The following is a 13,036-nucleotide window of genomic DNA, read 5'->3' as shown; positions in this document are numbered from 1 at the left end:
CAAGTGATTCTCCTGCCTCAGCCTCCCAAGTAGCTGGGACTACAGGTACATGCCACCACACCCAGCTAATCTTTTGAATTTTTAGTAGAGACAGGGTTTCACCATGTTAGCCAGGATGGTCTCGATCTCCTGATGTCGTGATCCGACTGCCTCGGCCTCTCAAAGTGCTGGTATTACAGGCGTGAGCCATCACATCTGGCCAATTTTTTGTATTTTTAGTAGAGATGGGGTTTCTCCATGTTGGTCAGGCTGGTTTCAAACTCCTGACCTCAGGTGATCTGCCCGCCTCAGCCTACCAAAGTACTGGGACTACAGGCATTAGCCACTGTGCCCAGCCTATTCTTTTTTATTTTATCTGGATCTGATGTCCTACCATTAAAATTTTGATTAGGAGGCCAGATGCAGTGACTCATGCCTATAATTCCAGCACTTTGGGAGGCTGAGGCAGGTGGATCACTTGAGCCCAGGAGTTAGAGACTAGCATTGGCAACATGGGGAAACCCCATCTCTATAAAAACTAAAAAAAAAAAAAAAAAAAAAATTAGCCTGGCATGGTTGCACGCTTGAGATCCCAGCTACCTTTGGAGGCTGAGGTGAGAGGATTATTTGAGCCATGGAGGCCAAGATTACAGTGAGCCATAATCACACCACTGCACTCCAGGAAAAACTTGTCTCAAAAAAAAAAATTGATTGGGGATCCACATCAATTTTCGACGACATCCAACTCAGCTCCTATTTGTTCAAAATCAACCAAGTAAGACCAGACATGAATCCACTTGGAGCCCATTCAACAATATATATTTTTGATTTTATTTGGGTTGTTCAAAGTGCGTAGGGATTCCCTTCATGGTTACCACCTGTTGTGCAACAAGGCTTGGGATGAATTTTACATGGTCATTCAGCTTGGGTTAAGGAACAGGCTTAAACAGAAAAATGAACAAGCCAAGGGTCGACAAGAGATGACATAGTGGCAGACTCTCCCATCATCCCAGAGGGATGCTAAGGCTGTCTGCCATATGTGTTCCAATGGAAGGACGTGTGCCCCCTGAGATGACACTCAGGTGGCTGAGTTTAGGTGCCAGCTGTTTAGGAGTTGTCTGGGAAGCCAGCTACCCAGCAGAAAGCCATCCTGGGAGAAGCTAAGTGCAGGCTTCCTCCTGTTGATAGAAGGGGAGACATTAAACCCACCTGACACAACGTGCAGGCAGCCCTCGCTCCAGCTTCCAAGATTGTTTTTGGACGATCCTAATCTCAGGTAGGATCACCACACTTTTCTAATCATTCTTTAAAAAGTACTCACAGCCCTCCATATTGACCTACTAACAACCAGTGCAAACAATACTACGCTACAATAATCTGCCAGAAAAAAAGAAATTCTCCAAGTCAATGAAGGAATCCAGAGATGAAAAAATTTCAATGGAGTAATGGTACAACATTCAGACACATCAGAATATTTATTAAGTTAGGGAGGGAGAAGGCAAGGTAGACTATTATACATAGTTTATCAATTGGGGCAAAAGATGGAGAAATGATGAGATAAAGACAGACATAAGAGAGAATATAATAGTTGAAATGAATCCATTCAACAAATATTTATTGAGCACCTGTGCTAAGTCTTGAACTACTCATTTCATTCAACAAATATTTATCGAGCACCTGTGCTAAGTCTTGACCCAGTGTACAAGACTGATGGTCCATGTCCTACAGTCAAGTAAACAACCCAGTAAATCTTTAAAAAGTTAAGATAATAGTTTTTAAAGATTTTTCCCCTGAATTACTTGTACTAACATTTTAACATTCTTCCAAGTTGCAATTCTCTTTATCTGAATGAACTTTTAAAAAATACAAGAGCCAATGAATGGAATAGAAGCAATAATAATTTTTATAGCAGAACAAAAAAAGAGTGTATCTAAACTTTAAAAAAAATACTCAGAAAAAAAGAATGTTTAGATTGTTCTATATACATTTTTAGGAAAAAAGGCCTAATTTGGGGAATTTTTAAACTTCAAAAATAAGAATTTCACCAGGCACAGTGGCTAATGCCTATAACCATAGCATTTCAGGAGGCTGAGGTGGGAGAATCACTTGAGGCCAGGAGTTCAAAACCAGCGTGGGCAACATGGCAAGACTGGTTCCTACGAAAAATTTAAAAAAATCAAACAGGCATGGTGATGTATGCCTATAGTCTTAGCTACTCTGGAAGCTGAAGCAAGAGAATCTGAGGCAAGAGGATCATTTGAGCCCAAGTGGTTAAGGCTGCAGTGAGCCATCATGATGCTGCACTCCAGCCTGGCCTGCAGAGCGAGACCCTGTCTCTAAAAAAGAAGAATCTTTACAATGTCTAAGATACAACAGCTAGTAATAAAACATCTATCAAGTTCTGAAAGAAATGTTATCATGCAGTAGTAGGGCATTTTTAAATGAGCCACAAGAAAATGTATCCCCTTTCTGAATAAGCTGACATTCTAGAGCAGGAAATGCTCAAAAGAAAAAAATTCAAGAATAGGGAAGTCGTAGCTGGAAGAGACTGGCAATGAGTAATGAAAACAGTTCATCTGTAGAGATGAGTGTTGATAATTAGTTACATATACATACATACACATTTATATATATATATATAGAAAACATATATATATATATATATATATATATATACGAAAATGGACAAAAGCTATGAATAGGCAATCCACAGAATAAGAAGTATAAATGGCTGGTAAAATATGAAAGATATTCCCCACTGGTAAATTACAAAATATGCTCACCTTCACCGCTGATGAGGGATCTGCAAGTTAAAATCACAAAGAAACAGCACTTTCCAACGTATCCAATTACTTTTTAAATTAAAAAAAAATATTAACAGAAGCAACAGCTTGACAGAGGCATTTATTGGCCAAAGCTGGGGCAATTTTAGCATCAAAAGAACAATGCCTGCAACAAATTGAAGCACACTGACTATATAAAAATCCATAAGACAGGCCGGGCGCAGTGACTCACACCTGTAATCCCACACTTTGGGAGGCAGAGATGGGCAGATCACTTGAGGTCAGGAGTTTGAGACCAGCCTGGCCAACATAGTGAAACCCTATTTCTACTAAAAATACAAAAATTAGGCTGGCTCAGTGGCTCATACCGGTAATCCCAGCACTGGAGGCCAAGGTGGCCAGATCACGAGGTCAGGAGATAGAGGAGACCATCCTGGCTAACACGGTGAAACCTCGTCTCCACTAAAAATACAAAAAATTAGCTGGGCATGGTGGCGTGCGCCGGTAGTCCCAGCTGCTCAGAAGGCTGAGGCAGGAGAATCACTTGAACCTGGGAGGCAGAGGTTGCAGTGAGCCGAGGTCGCACCACTGCACTCCAGATTGGGCAACACAGAGAGACTCCGTCTTAAATAAATAAATAAATAAATAAATAAGCAAGCAAGCCAGGCATGGTGGTACATGCCTGTAATCCCAGCTACTCAGGAGGCTGAGGTGGGAGGATCGCTTCAACCTGGGAGGAGGAGATTGCAGTGAGCTGAGATTGCCCCACTGCACTCCAGCCTGGCAAAAGAGCTAGACTTCATCTTAAATAAATAAATAAATAAATATCCCTGCATCTATAGTATTCTTAAAAAAGAGAGAGAGAAGCAAGCAAATAACAACTCTAAGATGGCCATTCCACCAAGTTCTTATCTGAAAGGGGAAAGAATTAGGTTCTTTGCAATAACCTATTGCAGAGTAACCTAATGTTCCCAGTTGATGAGCAAGAGCCCTTTTTTCCTGAAAAAAGGCTAGCTACCAATGCAGACCAAACTGGAAAAAAACACAATTTGCAATCCCTAGGGAAGAAATTAATTAGGCCACGAATTATCAACGGATGCTGAAACAATTAGGTGAAAGGTTGGGAGCTGCATATTCACCTGGTGCTAAAGTTATCTCCCTGCAGATTACTAACGAATTCCAAGATGACTGTCACCACATAGACCCAGTGATCAATCTTAATATCATTAATAATGGGATAAACAGAGCTTCACTTTGTGCCTTCCGGTATAATGCAGTATTTAGCCTAAATCTAATCAAGCCTTTAGATCCAACACCCAATAGAAACTACTGAGACTATTGTTAAATGACACCACAAGGAAACCAGAAAAATCTAGAAGTTGGAACATTCTAAGGAAATACTAGTCTGCTCTTTACAAATCAATGTCACAGGAAAAATAAAATGCAGGGAGAAAATCTGTTCTAGGTTAAAATATACTTCAGGATGTCAGTAATGGAAGAGACTATACATGTGTTGGGGTAGGCAGTACATGAGAAATCTTTGAATTTTTTTTGTTGTTTGTTTTTTGAGACGGAGTTTTGCTCTTGTTGCCCAGGCTGGAGTGCAATGGCACGATTTTGGCTCATCGAAACCTCTGCCTCCTGGGTTCAAGTGATTCTCCTGCCTCAGCCTTCAGAGTAGCTGGGATTATAAGCGCCCACCACCATGCCCAGCTAATTTTGTATTTTTAGTAGAGATGGGGTTTTTCCATGTTGGTTAGGCTGGTCTTGAACTCCTAACCTCAGCTGATCTGTCCGCCTCAGCCCCGCAAAGTGCTGGGATTACAGGCGTGAGCCACCATGCCCAGCCAAAATCTTTGTATTTTTTTCTAAAGTTTGCTATGAACCTAAAACTGCTCTTTAAAAATAAAGCCTTTTTTTTTTTTTTTTTTTTTTTTTTTTTTTTTTGTTAGAGTCTTGCTCTGTCACCCAGGCTGGAGTGCAGTGGTGCAATCTTGGCTCACTGCAACCTCCACCTCCCGGGTTTATGCATTTCTCCTGCCACAGCCTCCTGAGCAGCTGAGATTACAGGTAACCGACACCACGCCCAGCTAATTAAAAAATAAAATTTTTTAAGGAAAAAAATAAAAGCCATTTCAGAGACCCAACAACCAAACGCAATCATACCTCTTGATTGGATCACACTGTAAACAAACTTGGTACAAAAGACATTTGGGCAACAAGTGAAAAAACTTGAGTGTGTTAATGTTGTGGTTGTATAGGAAAGTGTTTTCATTAGATATGCATATCAAAAAGTTTAAGAGTGAAATTATATGTGTTTATGTGAAGTCTTTTGACTTCAACAAAAAATATGTGAAACATGACAAAATGCTAAAAAAAATTCTACATGACAGGTATATGGTGTTTATTATACTATTCTCTCTACTTTTTCTGTACATTTATAGTTTTCATAAGCATAAATTTTTTTTTTCTAAATAGAGATGGGGTCTCACTGTTGCCCAGGCCAGTCTCAACTCCTGGCTTTAAGGGATCCACCCACCTCAGCCTCCTAAACTACTGGGATTGCAAGTGTAAGCCACCACACCCAGCCAAATTAAAAAGTGGGTTTTTTGTTTTTGTTTTTGTTTTTGTTTTTGAGACAGAGTCTCCCTCTGTCACCCAGGCTGGAGTGTAGTGGCTCACTGAAACCTCCACGTCCCAGGTTCAAGTAATTCTTGTGCCTCAGTCTCCTGAGTGGCTGGGATTACAAATGTGCACCACCACGACCAGTTAATTTTTGTATCTTTAGTAGAGACAACGTTTTACCCTGTTGGCCAGGCTGGTCTGGAATTCCTGGCCTCAAGTGATCCACACGCCTCAATGCTCATGGCTCATTGTAACCTCCATGTCCCGGGTTCAAGCAGTTCTCCTGGGAAATAAAACTGGAGTAAGAGAAGGAAAAGAGGGACAGACATCCACTCTTTTTTTATGAGTGTGGGTTAGTTTTGTAATTTGAAAATTTTTAACTTAACAAATAGAGTTACAATGTACACTGCGAATGAGAAAAATGTCCTTGTTGAAATTGGGGTTGGCCGGGCGTGGTGGTTCATGCCTGTAATCCCAGCACTCTGGGAGGACGAAGTGGGTAGATCGCCTGAGGTCAGGAGTTCGAAACCAACCTGACCAACAAGGGGAAACTCATCTCTACTAAAAATACAAAAATTAGCTGGGCGTGGTAGCACACGCCTGCAGTCCCAGCTACATGGGAGACTGAGTCAGGAGAATTGCTTGAACCCAGGAGGTGAAGGTTGCAGTGAGCCGAGATCTTGCCACTGCACTTCAGCCTGGGCAATGGAGCAAGACTCCGTCTCAGGAAAAAAAAAAAAAGAAATTGGAGTTGGGGAAAATAAAGTATCCTTATTGAGATGGGGGTTGGGGACTATCATTAAATGCCAGGTAGATTAACAAGCACAGGAAAATGGGAAGAAAAGCAATTAATGAAAACATTACTTGGCTGGGCGTGGTGACTCACACCTATAATGCCAGCACTTTGGGAGGCCAAGGCAGGCTGATCACCTGATGTCAGGAGTTGGAGACCAGCCTGGCCCACATGGTGAAACCCCATCTCTACTAAAGATACAAAAAATTAGCCGGGCGTGGCAGTATGCACCTGTAGTCCCAGCTACTTGGGAGGCTGAGGCAGGAGAATCCCTTGAACCTGAGAGACAGAGGTTGCAGTGAACCAAGTTCGTGCCACTGCACTCCAGCCTGGGGGACAAGAGCAAGACTCCATCTCCAAAAAAACTAAAACTAAAACTAAAACCTACCAAATTACAAATTACATAAAGGGGAATAAAACCGTATTGTTCTGATACTGACTTTGATAATTAGATACAGGTTCATAGCTATTTTTGAAACACTTTGAGATTTCACTGAACTAGTAAAATAGCAGAGTTTACCTTTCTTCCAAATTACTGCAGCAGATAATAGCAAACAAAGCATTCTATATAGGTAAAATAAAAGAAAGAAAGGAAGGAAGGAAAATAAATATTTAAAAAATAAATACAAAAAGAGGAAAAAAGCCCAGGCGCATTGGCTCACACCTGTTATCCTAGCACTTTGGGACGCCAAGGCAGGCAGATTACCCGAGGTCAGGAGTTTGAGACCAGCCTGGCCAACATGGTGAAACCTCATCTCTCCTAAAAATATAAAAATTATCCAAGCATGGTGGCACACACCTGCAGTCGCAGCTACTTGGGAGGGTGAGGCAGGAAAATCACTTGAACCCGGGAGGTGGAGGTTGCAATGAGCTGAGATCACACCAGTGTACTCCAGCCTAGGGGACAACAACAAGACTCCATCCCAAAAAACAGAGAGAGAGAGAGAGAAAGAGATAAGTTATGGTAATCAGTGTAAATAAGAGTTAAATTTTTTGAGCCCTTATGTGCCTGGCACTATGCTAAGTACTCCACACTATGCAGATAGTAGAATTGGCCGGCAAATCTTTTTGGCATTTGTTTTTGAAACAGGGCTAAGCCCTGGAGAGAACTCCACAGTTAACAACAAACAACTTGGTTGGAAACCCTTAAGGAAAGAAGCATTCTGTCTTCCAGATTGACAAGATTCTCCAAGCTGTAGGGGGGATGTGGGAAGAACTAGCTCTGTGGTGCATCTGGGCCAAGACCACAGGCCCCTACCATGAGCCCTAGACATGGCCTGGACACAGCAGAGAACCTCCCGGCCCAGATGCTAAGAAAACAGGAAGGTGGCCAGGAACAGACATGCACACTCTGCCCTACTCCTTCAGTACCTTGACACCATCCCAAGAATGGGAGGCATGGGTGAAGGACAACCAAGACTGTCTTTATCTGCTAACTCAGAAGAATGAGGGGATCAGAGTTAAAAATTATGTTTTTGAAAAATACAGTGTTGCCGGATGTGGTGGCTCACGCCTGTAATCCCAGCACTTTGGGAGGCTGAGGCAGGTGGATCACTTGAAGTCAGGAGTTTGAGACCAGCCTGGCCAACATGGTGAAACCCCGTCTCTACTAAAAATACAAAAATTAGCCAGGCATAGTGACACGTGCCTGTAAGTCCAGCTACTCAGGAAGCTGAAGCAGGAGAATGCTTGAACACAAAAGGTGGAGGTTGCACTTCAGCCCAGGGGCCGTGGAGGGGTGGGGGGTGGGGACAAGAGCGAATCTCCATCTCCAAAAATAAAAAAAATTTAAAAATACAGTGTTATTTCTTGCATGTCTGAAATTTTGGACTGAGATTCATATTGTCTATATATACTCTTCTTATTTGATTCTCTTACAACCCTAAGTTCATTGTTCTGAAGTGACAAAACTAGAAAGTAGCAAAGCTAGAACTCAAATTTGGGTCTACCTTCCACTGAAGCCCATGCCAGCTACTGCTCTATGCTGTCTAGAATAGGTTTTGACTTCTTCCCGCCACCTGCACTCAATCTCTCCTCTCAAATCTTGCCAATTTAGACAGAATCCTCTACTGCATTCTAAGAAGCCATTATTGAGGGCCCCCACGACCAAGTTTAAATGGCCCTCTTTAGGCCTCCCTTAGTACTTTGATGCCATCTGTATCATTTATATTTCTATACGACTATTTCCCCCCTAAACTGAGAATGAACTTTATAGAATCAAAGAATACGTCGGGTTTTATGCACCATTAAATCACTGGAACCTAACACAGGGCTTGACGTAGACTAGGTTTTTTTTGTTTATTGCTTTTTGGTTTTTTTGAGACAGGGTGTTGCTCCATTGCCCAGGCTGGAGTGCAGTGGTGTGATCTCGGCTCACTGTAACCTCTGCCTCCCAGGTTCAGGTGATTCTCCTGCCTCAGCCTTCCAAGTACCTGGGACTACAGGCACATGTCACTAAGCCAAGCTAATTTTTGTATTTTTAGTAGAGATGATGTTTCACCACATTGGCCAGGATGGTCTCAATCTCTTGACCTCATGATCCATCCACCTTGGCTTCCCAAAGTTCTGGGATTACAGGTGTCAGCTACCGTGCCCGGCCCTTGTTGTTGCTTTTTAGGTAGAGATGGGTTTTTGCCATGTTGGCCAGGCTGGTCTTGATAGAACTCCTGGCCTCAAGTGATCCGCCAGCCTTGGCCTCCCAAAGTGTTGGGATTACAGGCAAGAGCCAGCACACCTTACCCAAGTTTTCAAAAATATTATTTTTGTAGAGTCTTTTTTTGGGGGAGAGACAAAGTCTCCTTCCATCACTCTGGCTGAAGTGCAGTGGTGCATTTTTAAATTGGTCATTATTTTCCCATTTTCATCCCCACACTCCCATCGAACCTGATTTCCACTGTTTAAAAGTGTGAGATTTTGTTTCAGGATGGGATTTATCCTATTGCAAACTGCTAGCTATTATTTTCAACCTCTCTCAGCTAAATGCCCTTGTCACTAATCAAGTGTGGTACTTAGGGCTGAAGTGAACAGTTAAGCCTCCAGTTTACAAGCTTGTTTTTCCCTGGGATACTTGTGTTAAAGTCGCACGTACCTGAGTGTGACCTTTCGAGACAAAATCTCAACTGGTGAGTTAATCACCTATAACTATAATTAAATCAAAGATGTCAGATAATGGAAGCGTTGAAATAGTATTTGCTAGGCAAGGGTGTGATCTTTAAAACATGTATGATATATGCTGCCATTCGAGAAGCAAGGAAAACATATTTCCAAATTTCCTTCCAAGCTGTATACCGGGATTGACAGTACTGCGGACAAAAGAAGGCACCAAACGCTCCCTCGAAGCAACGGTACTGGGAGAGCCCTCAGCCTGTGGGCGGGGTCCCGGGACCAAAGGCAGAGGAGGCGTGGCCGAGGGTGGTCCAGACCTCCAGAGGCGGGGCCACGGCGGCGAGAGGCAGGCTGGGAAGCGGCGCCATATTGGCGTCGGCCGCGCTGTATTGTCATAAATAGAGCCGGTTTTGTGGTGTTTTCACTAGTCGGTTGGATGCCTCAGCCATAGTAAGTGGGAAAGTGAGCGAGTAAGCGAGCTACAAGCCACCGGAGGGAAGTGAACAGGGGGAGAAGGGAACAGCAAGAACAGGACTCCAGAGCGAAAGACACTCGGTGGAGAGGGAGACGCAGGAAGCGATGAAAGAGATGTCTGCGTAAGTGGTGGGGGGCGGCGGTTGGGGTGAGGCGGGTAGGGGTGTGCTGGGGTGGTCAGTCTGTGTCCTCGTTTCCGTTCCCTGCCCCTTTCACCCTGCACGCAGCTCGCCGGGGTGCTCTCCTTCCCGGCTCCCGGCCGGTCCGCAAGGGCACCTCCCCTAAAACCGGCGGCTCACCTGGCCGCCCCTGCATGGACTCGGGGACTCCGGGAGTCCCCAGCTGTCCCGCCTCTGAGGACGCCCTCAGACAAGGATGAGGAGGGGGAAAGGTGCCTGTGTCGGTAAGGAGAAATTGTCGGTCACTCGTCTGCCCCCAACACTGTCTGAGCCCGTCTGCTCCTGTCTGCATTGGCGCAAATACCATCCCCCTGCCTCCCCCTCCTCCCTTCCCGACCGGCTGTCTCCAGGTCTTCAGGACCTAGCGCAGCCCTTGGGCTTCTCTTTCATATAAGGCTAAAGTCTTTTCACCGCCGTCCCCACCCTCTCCCTCACCCCCTGCGTCCCCACCTACTCACAACATCCACCGGTCTGTACCTCTTGTTCACACTTTGATAAGTCAGAGACAGTTCCCATGCTTGGTAAGATTTTGTTGTAGCTTCTTCCATTTTGGTCTATTAGGAAATAATTTAAACATGCAGAAAAATGCAGAGAATAACATAAGCATCATTTATGGAACCACCACCCATTTCTCCCAAATCGTAACTGTACACACACACACACACACACACACGGTGTGTGTATACATATCTGTGTATTTATTTTAAAGAAATCAAGCATTGCAGATGCATCTGAAGGACTTTCCTACCTCCTTGTCTGGTCCCATTCATCTCTTGCTCCAAATGTCACCACACTCTTGAATTTGATGTTTATTGTTGCTTCGTGTTTTTTATTTTACTGCTTTTTTTTTTCCCCTCAAATCATGGGAGCTGCATGTTTTTTAATGCTATTACTACATACACATGTGTTCCTAATAACTGGCATAGTTACAGTTGTTTTTAGATTTTACATAACTGGTATCACACTTGTTATTCTGCAGCTTGCTTCTTTAACACAGCATAGTATCTCTGAGCTTTGTTCATGTTAGTATTTCAGTTGTAATTAATTAACATTAATATTGTATTCTATTGTAGGAATACATCCTAATTTAATCCTTTACATGTTAGTGACCATTTTAGGTTGTTTCTGAGTTTTTAATGTTACAGTGTGACAGAGAACATTATTTTACATGTCTCTTTGTGTGCTTGTAACTAGAATTTCTCTAGGGTGTTTGCCTACAAATGAAATAGATGGTTTGAAGGGAGGGCGGGATTCTGTTGTTTACTCCCTCCCCCTTCCCCCAGATGAGGGAAGTTAAGAACCCTAGATTTGGAATCTTAGGACCAGTAGGCTAGTTGGCCAACTTTGTCAGTGTATACAGGTAAGAAAGTGAGACCCAGCATCATACTGTCAGAACTGAGGTGTAGTTATGGAGGAGAGAATGGAGTAGTGGAAAGAGGTTTTGGAGTTCAGATTCTGGCTTGTCCCCTCTCTTTGAATTTCAGATACTTATCTGTAAAATGGCACTTATTTAATGCCTCTTAGAATTATTGAGATTGAGTGATATTATATAGATATGTAGGTAATTACTCTGTCCTATTCATTTACTATATATATTTACATATATAGAACGCAAACAATACCAAAACACTGCTCAAGCTTTCTCAGACGTAAAAAGTCAAATCTTTAAAAAGAAATTACAACTTGAAATAACTAATTGAACTTTTGTTTGTTCTACAACAAAATAAATATGGAAGAGAAAATAACCTGTATTTTGGGTTTTTTTGTGTGTGTTGTTGTTTGTTTTTGAGTCATTTTGGAAGGTATACAGGCTATTTTAGCTAACATTTGATTCTTTCTCTCCACTTAATGAGATATTTAGCTAAAGAGCATGTCTTATTCTGTGCACTTAGTAGTGATAAGCCAGTGTTTTGACCAGTTAAAATCCAAAAACAAACGATCTCTATTGTATTTTGTTTGTTTGTTTTTTATTTGAGACTGATTTTCCCTCTTGTTGCCTAGGCTGGAGTGCAGTGGTGCGATCTCAGTTCACTGCAACCCCCGCCTCCTGGGTTCAAGCCACTCTCCTGCCTCAGCCTCCCAAGTAGTTGGGATTACAGGCATGTGCCACCACAGCTAATTTTGTATTTTTTTTTTTTTGAGAGAGATGGGGTTTCACCATGTTTGTCAGGCTGGTCTGGAACTCCTGACCTCAGGTGATCCATCTGCCCCGGCCTCCCAAAGTGCTGGGATTACAGGTGTGAGCCATGGCGCCCGGCCTGCATGTTATTTTTTATAGGGCTAATTTGTTCAACCTAAAAAATTGTTTCTAATTTTGAGATTACATTCTTTTGGTGTTAATGGCTCTTTATGAAAGCATGGTGAAGATAAATGGGTAGTGTTGGTTGTTTAGTGTGTATGTTTTTACATTCATAGCAAAATTAGAAGTTTTGCCAACCCCTGTTGGTTCCAACATTTATTTTGAAATTAGTGAGTTTGTGTAAACTCAAAATCTCAGTACTTCAACTGGCTGAGCGCAGTGGCCCATGCCTGTAATCCCAGCACTGTGGGAGGCTGAGACAGGCGGATCACCGGAGGTCAGGAGTTTGAGACCAACGTGGCCAACATGGCAAGACTCTGTCTCTACTAAAAATACAAAAATGAGCTGGATGTGGTGGCACACGCCTGTAATCCCAGCTACTTGGAAGGCTGAGGCAGGAGAATTGCTTGAACCTGGGAGGTCAAGGTTGCAGTGAGCCAAGAAACAGAGACTCCATCTCAAAAAAAAAAAAAAAATCTCAGAACCTCTGTTGTACTTTATTCAAGACTATAGTTTCCTGATGGCTAAGATCTTTGGAGGGTGGCTCATACCTTCCAAAATATTTCTATTCGTGTAAAGAATTTTATTTCAATGTGAAAATGGCATGGGTACCAGTCTAAAATGAAGAGAACAATTAACTATAGTCACAAAATACTAGGACTGTAAACTCTGATTCAAGCAGAGGATGTTAATGTAGGTTTCCCAAGGACAAATCTAATTATGACTTCTTTGTAAGAGCCAGATTATTTCACAAGGACCATCTAATGGGATGTTTTTGTTTCTTTCCTGGGGGTAAAAA

At 42.8% G+C, this 13,036-nt stretch overlaps 1 protein-coding gene across 1 annotated transcript in view; it reads left to right on the top strand.

Moving 5' to 3' along the window:
- Nucleotides 1-9,632: 9,632 nt before the first annotated feature.
- The window catches only part of PAPOLG (poly(A) polymerase gamma), a 44,867-nt gene continuing 41,463 nt past the window's right edge, over nucleotides 9,633-13,036 (top strand). The window contains exon 1 of the mRNA XM_032292051.1: nucleotides 9,633-9,881. Within this exon, the coding sequence (XP_032147942.1) occupies nucleotides 9,865-9,881 (17 nt within the window). The 5' untranslated portion in view covers nucleotides 9,633-9,864. The remainder of the gene's footprint in view (nucleotides 9,882-13,036) is intronic.

Source organism: Sapajus apella, unplaced genomic scaffold (genome assembly GCF_009761245.1).
Source record: "Sapajus apella isolate SASKATOON/1434 unplaced genomic scaffold, GSC_monkey_1.0 scaffold26, whole genome shotgun sequence".
Lineage (NCBI taxonomy): Eukaryota > Metazoa > Chordata > Mammalia > Primates > Cebidae > Sapajus > Sapajus apella.
Note: the sequence above shows the minus strand (reverse complement) of the source record. Positions and strands in the feature narration are given on the sequence as shown.